This window comes from Limulus polyphemus, unplaced genomic scaffold (assembly GCF_000517525.1).
Source record: "Limulus polyphemus unplaced genomic scaffold, Limulus_polyphemus-2.1.2 Scaffold3420, whole genome shotgun sequence".
NCBI classification, from domain to species: domain Eukaryota; kingdom Metazoa; phylum Arthropoda; class Merostomata; order Xiphosura; family Limulidae; genus Limulus; species Limulus polyphemus.
Genome location: NW_013669030.1, coordinates 98,647 through 108,987, shown reverse-complemented (window position 1 = coordinate 108,987; position 10,341 = coordinate 98,647). Strand labels below are relative to the sequence as shown.

Below are 10,341 nucleotides of genomic sequence, written 5' to 3'. Positions count from 1 at the left end.
TTAGTTTTATAAAAGTTAATGGCATCATTATACCTTATTAAGCTGATACTATTTAGTTCTATCAAAGTTCAAATTCCCTTTATGACCTTGCTTGGCTGATAATATTTAGTTTTATAAAAGTTAATGGCATCATTATACCTTATTAAGCTGATACTATTTAGTTCTATCAAAGTTCAAATTCCCTTTATGACCTTGCTTGGCTGATAATATTTAGTTTTATAAAAGTTAATGGCATCATTATACCTTATTAAGCTGATAATATTTGGTTCAATCAAAGTTCATGGTATCATTATACTTTGATAATATTTAGTTTTATCAAAGTTCATTGTGTCATTTTTCATTGATCAGTTGATACTATTTAGTTATATCAAAGTTCCTTGTACCACTAAAACTTGTTCAGTTGATACTATTTACTTCTACTAAAGTTCATTGTATCATTACACCTTGTTCAGTTGATACTATTTTGTTATGTCAAAGCTCATGGCATCATTATACCTTATTAGGTTGATACCATTTAGTTCTATCAAGGTTCATGGCACCATTACATCTTCTTCAGTTGATTCTATTTAGTTGTATAAAATTCACTGTACCATCATAACTTGTTCATTTGACACTACTTAGATTTTTCAATGTTTATGGCATCATTAAACCTTGTTTAGCTGATAATATTTAGTTGTTTCAAAGTTCATGGCATCATTATACCTGACTAAGCTGATAATGTTTGGTTCTATCAATGTTCACAACACCAATTAACATTGTTGAATTGGTACCATTTAGTTCAATCAAAGTTCATGGTATCATTATACCACCTTTAGTTGGTAGTATTTACTTTTATCATAGTTCATTGTATCATTATACCTTGTTCAGTTCATACTATTTACTTTTATCAAAGTTTATGGCATTATTATACTTTGATACTATTTAGATCTATCCAAGTTCAGGTTATCATTATTCCTTGTTTACTTGATTCTATTTAGTTTTATCAAAGTTCATTGTATCATTATACCTTATGTATTTTATAATTTTTAGTTTTATGAAAATTCACTGCATCACTATACTTTGTTCAGTTGATATTATTTAGTTTTAACAAAGTTCATTCTATCATTGTACCTTGTTCAGTTGATACATTTTAGTTCTATTAAAGGTCATGGCATTATTATATCTTGTTTAATTGATCCCATTTAGCTCTATCAAGTTAACTGTATCATCTTATCTTGTTCAGTTGATACTATTTAGTCACTTGTTTACTTGTTCCTGTAATATCGTCACTAGACATATTATCTGCACAAGCTGTATGTATTATTACTGTGCATAATGTGTTGCAAGTACTGTATATATTTTGTATGACAGTTTTGACTAAACCATGATGTCTATTCTTATTGTATAACCTGTCACTTAATTTTCACAAATATATGCAAATTTATATATATATATATATTCATAGCTGTATATAACCTGAGAAATGCGTGTACACATATTGATGTATCAATATCTACAATGAACATTATTGGGTATTTGACTCCCACCCCCCCAAAAAAAGTTAAGGGTGTCTAAAAATCTTCATCCTAAATGGTAAAATGTAAAATGTCTGGTGAAATGGCAAAATTAATTTCACTGCAAAGAAGTTTTATCATCAGTATGTTTGATCTGCCTTTCACACAAGGTTTACTATAACATTCACAGTATCATATTTTTGAATTAAATATCTATTTCATGTAAATGAGTGCTTAATTTGATCCCTGTCTAAATATTGTATATGTATATAAAAAAGAAATTACTAATATTTCACGTTAACAAACTCTTGAGTACATACAAGCTAAATTCCCTTTTACCTCATATTTTCTCCACCCTCTGAAACTTGAAAATTGACCCCTTCAGCAAGAGACGAAACAAATGGTTTAAGGTGGGCCTGTTCTAATGCCCTCCAAACTTCTTCATCAGTGTAGCTGTGGTTAGGATCAAGATTAATTCGTAGTGGTCCAGTGTACAAGACAGGGTCCTGGAAGACAGAGAGTAAGGCAGTGAAAATTAAGAGAGGAACCATTTTTCAATAAAAATGTATAAATGTAGCAAGAGAAATCAGATACACATTAAGACTCACAAAATTTCACACATTCCTAAAAGAATCATCTCTTGTTAATCACTCCGACATACTCTTAATGACACTAATCACTATTGAACTTCACTCAACATTGCTTGTGTTATCATTTCACTTTTTAGTACTTATAGTGGTATTTATATTATTTGAGAGTTCAGTTATCTGCTATAGTTATAGTGTCTACACCCACTTACGTCCCTTTTTTTATTAGGTCTTTATCAATACGTTAAACCATGCCAGGTGAATATGATTCCTTCAGTCTATCATTGTAAGATAGACTTGTTTAAAAAGCAGTGCATAGGTACACTGGAGAAAGGATGCACATTCATTGTGTGTGTGTGTCTAAGAATACAGTTTCTCTCTAGTTGGTGATTCAGATTACTAACATCAGTTAGTGGTGTCATCTACCCTCAGAAATAACCGTGGAGGGATTTTCGAATTGTTAGCATCATTTAATATTTTTACAAGTGTTGGAAAAAGTTCAATTGTATTTTGTTGTGATTTGAGTCTGGTGTAAAATGAGTTGAGTATTAACCATGTGGATATAAGTGGGAGTCAAAGTGCGCATGACACAACATTTACAGAATTGCACTCAAAATTGAATTAAGAAACTTTATTTCAGATTATGTGGCTATTTGAAAAAGTTCCCAAGATTCAACAACACCAGCACACAACCTATAACCTTTATTAAATGAATTCTACAATAAATGGAGAACAAAATTAATGCACACAAAACACAAGTTATAATATGGATTAAATCTATTAAAACGAGCAGGAATAAACCAGACCTATACCTAGATGTAACTCTTTTCCAAGTAGCAACATCAGACAAATTCCTAGGGTTAATATATGACTCAAAATTAACTTGTTCAGAGCACACATAGAGTTTCAAAACAAAGATCTGGCAAAGAGCATGCTATCCTAGGAGTCTGGATGGCAATAACAGAAAACATACTCAGAATATATAATACATATATATATCCAGTTATTGAATATGCCTCTCCAGCATGGTTAAATGTATCAAAAACTCAAAACCACATGCTAACTAAAGCACATCAGGGGACAAAATACCTCGGTTTACATCAAAATTTGTGAAGCAAAACAACTAGAGTTGTGAATCACTTTCTTTGTTGCTTAACATAATGTACAAATCATTCCTTTCTCTTGTATGTTGTCTTCGAGACCTCCAATAACACAGTGAAAATTTTTAGTTTCATATACCAAAGCTTGTGTGGTTGGTGTTGGGCTTAAGGTCTTTGTAGACCTAGGAGTGTCTGGTTCATTTGACTATCTCTTAATTCATTTGTGCAAAGTTCTACACTTTGTGAACAGTTCAAGATGTATTTTTCACATTTTTCGTGGTCACAAACTCTCTCAGTACGGGCTTCAACCATGTGACCATTTTTACTTGTATGTAGTTTTAATACTACAACTTTTAATACAGTATGTGTAACTTTACAAACTTTAGCAGACTTTTACTAAACATTACAAGTTGCATGAATACAAAAAAATCAGTTTTTAATGAAGTAGTTTTACTAAAGATTTGTCTTTCATTATATTAAGTCTTTTTTGACCAGTCTGAGTGCAAAATGATTGATTTTCATGCTAAGGTTAAAAATACTTTCTGTTATCTCAAAAATCTCAAATTTCATTTGCGTAATCTTTAAAACCTCCTAACCACATTTCAAACATTCTTTTTCTGTAAACGTTATAATTTTCCTCTATTGATAATGTTTTCCTGATAGGTACTTACCTCCACTCTCACAGATATAGCTACTCTTGTCTAGTGCTGGCCTCTATATGCAAAATTTTTGTTGCATGCCACTAGCCTTGAGTCCACGTATCCAACAATCAATGTGGTTCAACTGCAACTCGCATTTAAATCATCATGCGACAACCCTCCACCAATAGAAGTGTGATATACCCTCCTAACAAATGTGACTCCTTCTAGATTTTGAGTTTTGTCAGAAAAAGGAAGCACTGATTTTCAGTGGAGAGTAAGGGTGGGAAGTGTGAAAGAAGGTAAGTACCTATCAGAAATACATTTTCATTATATGGAAAATATAACTTCCGATACGGCACATTTCATATGCTCACAGATATTGCTAGAATTCCACACTGAATAGGTTGTAGGACCAGTGTGAGGGAAAAAAAGAAGCATCCAACGAATACCCTAAAAGGGGAGATCCTCACATTAGAGGATCATATATGGGAGACTGCACCACTGGAAAGAAGTATTGCAAACATGAATGGAAAATGGGAGGAGCACATCCAAAATGGACAGAAGAATGGTTGTATAGGTATCTTAGTCCCTTTGATGGCAATAATGTGGGTGAGAGTAAAAAGGATGTGCCCCAAGGTGTAGAGTGGCTAGGTCATCCAAATCCCAGACACCAAGAACCAACATCCGTGTGGAGGTAGGATGAGGATCATACTTTTGGTAAGTCAAGTACAATCCAAAACTTAGCCACCGGGAACCGACATCCATGGGAGGCAGTAAAGAGAATCATACTGTCAGCAAGTCAACTGCAATCTAAAACCCAGCCACTGGAAACCAACATCCATATGTGGGTAAGAAAGAGAATCATACCATCTTTACCTCAAGTTCAGCAGACTGGAAGGAGATATCATACTCACCAATCTGTGAACAGGACACATGATAGCAAAGTGATAAAATGTTTCATCAATCTGGGAACCTGACATCTGGATGATATGAATAATAAAGTATCGTGAAATATTCTATTCAAATCAAATCACACAGGAACCACCCCATTGCAGTAACATCCTCAGTATATGAAAATCTTCAGGGGATAGCACAAGAGGAAGAACCGTAGTAACCTGCATGTTCATCCACCATGTTCTACAACACAGTAGCAGTGAACATGAGTCCAACTGAGTAAGGGAACAGAGACACCTGTAATACATGTGTGAGGACTTATGTTGATTGGTCCAGCTCTGAATCCAAAATCCAGCCACTATGAACCAATATCCATGTGGGGCTAGGATGAGGGATCTCAATCAAAGGGGTGAACTGCAATTTCGATGGCTTATTCCAAAGCTACAATATCCCCTCGGATAAAGCTGTTCAGAGATGAAGTATTAAATTGGAAAACATCTCATTATCTACACCAGCAGAACACCATTTCCCTACTCTCAATGGAATAGATTCATTATTGTTTGCATCCTATATATCAGTCACATTCAGGAGAATGCCTTCATGGTCTACCACTCCAGCAGCTTGGAACTGGAAAGTGGTAAGGACTCTTATGCTCCACCAGAAGAAATAGGGGGAGAAAACGTGGCAGACAGTCCAGAGGAACGCCAACAACAGAGACAGTGTAATGGGTGACCATGAAAAACCCTATTTTGAAAAGCAGACCACTCCTGATTTATGCCATCTACGGAATGTTATGGATGGGTAGCTATCCCCTTCTGATTTACCCATGAAGTCCATGGGTTAGTCTGGTCCAGAAAGGGCATATTAATGAAGCAAATATATTGTGAGGAAAACCTACAAGCGCTCTTGTGGAACACACCATCTGAACAGTGTGCATTTTGTGGCCCTGGTAATTATAACTTTTAAGACATCATGACCTTACAGTGTGGATTTGACTAGTTTTAAGTATACTTGGACAGGCACCACTAGCCACAGAGCAGGATCCTTAAAGAAAAAAGGGACATGCCTCTGAAATATAACAGGTATATAAACAAAAAGAAAACTTAAACAGTCACAGTGTTACCAAAATATGAAGAATGGAAATAGGCGGAAGATGATAACCTGATGAGGAAGAAACAGCTATCTGATGTAGAGATTGAGAGATGTATGCATGCAGTGTGGTCCACAGGCCTGATTGAAGAATTTCCTCTAATGGACAATGGAGATGAGATGTCAGAGAAAAGGTAAGGTGCCTAATCTGGTAAGAAGACACCTGGAACAAATTATGGAAAGAATGAGACAAAGAATAATGAGCCAATCAAATTAAATGCCATATCCAATTGTTAAGGGTGGAAGGAAAAAGGTCATGAACAGAGGACAGTTGCCATGGAATGAAGAGGCTGGAATGGCAACATGGAAGGAAGATGTGCAGGCAATATAACAACAAAGAGCACATACAGTACATAATAGTCTATCTAGATCAGACCAGGATTATAGGTAGGAAATGGAAGGAAGGAAGGGAGCCACTCAAGTTTTGAGAAGGAAAGATTGATTCAGATAAAGTAGAACATATGTGGAATGATACAGAGTACATGAAACGTCAATGGCAAATAAATCCGACTGACAACATCCACAGCCCATGAGGAGAAGGGAATAAGTCTTAAGATATAAGTGAAAAAATCGAAAACGAGGACAGATTTTCAAATAGAGGTACAGTAAGGCAGAGAAGAACCATATTAACATCCCAATCTGAAAAGAAAGCAACAATACTGAGAGGGTAGGAGAGGTAAAAACTTTACAATACCAGGAAAAATGAAAGGCAGACCAATAACCCGCAATAAAGGAGACTGAAGTCCTCTGATCAAACATCCAAGTAAAGAAATCTATAAGAAGAGTAACAGTGGGTCGAGCAGGTGAAAATCCCCAACCCAAAGACCAATGGAGGAAAATGTTCCACTTTCATTGATAAAAAATCTATAGAGGAAGGGTGAATGCTAAAAATGAAAAGATTCACTGTGACAATTTGGATCTTCTCGTCAAGGACCAGATAAAAACCAGACATGAAGACAGAGGGTAGGAAGGGCTTGATGAATTGCTGGTGACAAAGGTAGAAGTAGAAGGGATGGAGGAAGACGAAATGGTGGGGCAGATTGGAGCTGGAGCAGCCACGGAAACCATGGTTATTCTAGCCAGTAAGGAGCAATCAGAAAAACTTGACACAGAGTGGTGTGGATGATTGAAATCACCCTGGGAAGGAGATGGATACACTTAAAGGTATTTGTTGGTCCAATCCTGGATGAATGCATCAACAGCCAGTGCAAGTGGATGAGGAACCAGAGACCAAAACAGAGGTTAGTTTGTATTGAGTGATGTGGCAAATGCATCCAGGTGAGGAGTACCCCACCGAAGGCATAGCTACTGAAAAATGTGAGGATCAAGAGACCACTCCATCAGATAAATTATTTCTGGTCGGGAAAAATAATCTGTAACAAGGTTGAACGCACCCAGAATATGGTTCCCAAAAAGGAAATCCAAGGCTTGACTACAAAGGGGATGAGAATGGTGCCACCTTGGTGATTGCTCTAAGTTACCACCACAAAATTGTTGAATGGATCATGACCAAACGGTTCTTGGCAAGATTGAGAAAATGATCCAAAGCACAATGTACGGCCAGAAGTTGATATGGTAAGACTTCTCAGCCAGAGACCACTGACCTGAAGCTTCCTGCTCATTGACCTATGCCCCACGGCCATAGAGGGAAGTGTCCGTGAAGATATGTAAATCTGGATGAGAGGGAGGAAGGGGAACACCCACTGATGTGTGAGCCTTGTCCAACCACCAATACAGATCATCGACAAGGGAAAGAAGAAGGGAAATAGGAACATACAAGGGATTCCATGCAAGGTTCCATTGGTCGTACAGAGTCCACTGAAGAGAGCTCACATGTATTTGACCCAAGGGGATAAGAGTTGCCATAAAAGACCACATCCCCAAAAAGCAATAGCACCTTGCGTGCAGTAATGGCATGGAGAACTGAAAGCTCCATTGAATGGAATTGAAGGGGAGAAGGTTGGGCCTGACTGAGATGAGTGTTGAAAATGACTCCCAAGTGGACAAGATATTGGGTAGGTATAAGAAATGATTTCACCAACGTGATTAACCAACCCACACGAGCTGTCTCCATAAGAAGCAGATGAGTGTGATGGGTGGACTCCATTTTGAAATGAGCTGACAGATGTCAGTTGTCCATGTAATGGTGTAAAAACAACCCCTAACATACCCTGATAAAAGACATACAGGTCCAAAGTAAGCCTGAAGTGTACACTACTTCATGGTGAACAAACAGAAGATAGCACCTCAATCAATGAGATATAGGATTATGCAGATAAGCATTCGAGACATCTTCCTTGGTCATCCATAGACTTGGAGGAAAAGCACACCTGAGGGTGTGAAAAGACTCCATGGTAAAGTGAGGCAGAATCAAAATTTATTGAGGCAGGACAGATCGATCACAGGCCACCAGTCCCCAGTTTTCTTGGGTACCACAATGAGTACAGGTTCAATGGCTTTCTGGGACAGAATATTCTGTATCATCACAGACAGATGCTGATTGATGGTAGGATTCCAAGGCAATGGAAAAGATATGGGTACCCAAGATAACAGCTGAGGGGAAAGGAAGTGAATGACAAGTCCCTCAGATAATACCTAAATAACCCAAAGTTAAGAAATCCCTACTAGACCAGCAGCCACAGGGTAGTCACCAGTACTGTTGAAAAACTTATAACCATAGAGAACATTCCAATAAACACTAATCTAATGTAATAATGTAAAATAATGTAATACTAACATTATTTATAAAATACAATGCAACAAAAGCCATGATTTCTATATTGGAGAAACAAACAGAAAAATGGAAACTAAGTTCAATATACCTAACTCAAATAAACACAATTTAACCACATAAAACTCTTAGCATATTAAATAGAGAAGCAATTGTAACTAACAAAAAATTAAAGCTCTTCTAATACAAGAACTTAAACCCACATTGAACCAGCACCAAGGAACCTTTTTATACCTATATTAATTATTTGACTAAATGTGTTGACATATGATATCACACTGTTAACTATCATATATATAAAATTAACTATATAAAACTCTCCCTACAACCTTATACTTGTCATTATTGCTGTCTCCACAACATGTGATAAATAATGGTCACTTTTTAAAAAGTCATTCTTAACTCGATGATGACCTAAGGAGGTCCAAACATTGTTACTTGTTTTATGTTATAAATAAAAGTTTTTAATACCCATATCAGCTGCTTCTACTATATATTTGACTTGCTTGTCAGGTTGTAATACATGGTTCAAGGAGCAATAAAACGATACAATATAAAAGTTACGAAGCCTAAAGCTCTTCTGTTACACTCTACAGTCATTCTAGTTACAAAAGTAAAATGTATTTCAACTTTAATATTTTTCAACTTTCCCTGCAGAACTATAGTTAGTGTTGAAAAAAATAAGATATAAAGTATAAAGTTTCACTAAAAAAATTTGATATTTATATAGGGGTTATACAAATAAAATATGAAAACTGAGATGGAAATAATTATTTTTATTCTTAACAGTATCATGAAAATCAACTTTTACTCAGATTGATTCAACAATGACTGAAAATTCACTGACAAATCTTTAGTAAAAATATTTTATTACCAAATCTGTTTTTTGTGTGCACAACAGCCTTGCAATGTTTACTACAAGCTTGCCAAATTTCTTTAAGATAAACTTTGTACAATCAAAGTTATATTTCATGTTTACAATGTTGGTCAAAATAACCAAGTTTGAATGTATAGAGTTAAATCAGAAAATTTAATAAACTGAGAAATATAACTCTGATGTCAAAGTAAAAAGGTTTATAAATTTTAAATTCTTTCATAACTATGACAGAGTAAATACTGTTACGTCTCCGTTTGTTAATTAACTTTCCGTAACTTCGTTCCGACGAAACTTTAACGACACAAGTCTTTACTTAATAAAACTGGTTTATTCTTTCCGAATACAACTCTACGATACACTCAACTTCAACAATCGCGTTATAACAAACTATAATAACGAACGAACGTTAACTACAACAATACGTCTCTCTCTGACTGCAGTTCAATTACTCACTCCCCACACACACATTACCTTCCCCTCTTTTACATACCAGCCTACCCTATATCTAGTAAGAACTAGAACATTCGCCAAAGTACATGATAGTTCTAGAAACGTTGCGTCACAGTGGTCATGTGACTCGATGACACAACACTGCCTCCTCCTTAGTATTGTTCATCCCGAACAATAACCACATACAATAAACCAATAACAATTAACAATAACTTAATTAACTGTACAGAATTACAAACACAAAATTACAATTCAACAAAGTCTCTTAATTTTACAGGACGTATCTTATTCCGTACTGGTCTCCGTCTCATTGGCTTCTGCTTCATGTGGGGTTCATCCGCTTCATCAGTAAATGTCCCATCATCGATAACAGTCACATCAGTGGTAGTAACTTCACCAAGAGCTTCACTGTTTCCCTT

General features: G+C 35.9%; 1 protein-coding gene across 1 annotated transcript in view; it reads right to left on the bottom strand.

The window, feature by feature from the left end:
* Positions 1-10,341, bottom strand: part of LOC106469313 (multidrug resistance-associated protein 1-like) — a 115,056-nt gene that overhangs the window by 11,354 nt on the left and 93,361 nt on the right. The window contains exon 11 of the mRNA XM_022397800.1: positions 1,833-1,999. Within this exon, the coding sequence (XP_022253508.1) occupies positions 1,833-1,999 (167 nt within the window). The remainder of the gene's footprint in view (positions 1-1,832; positions 2,000-10,341) is intronic.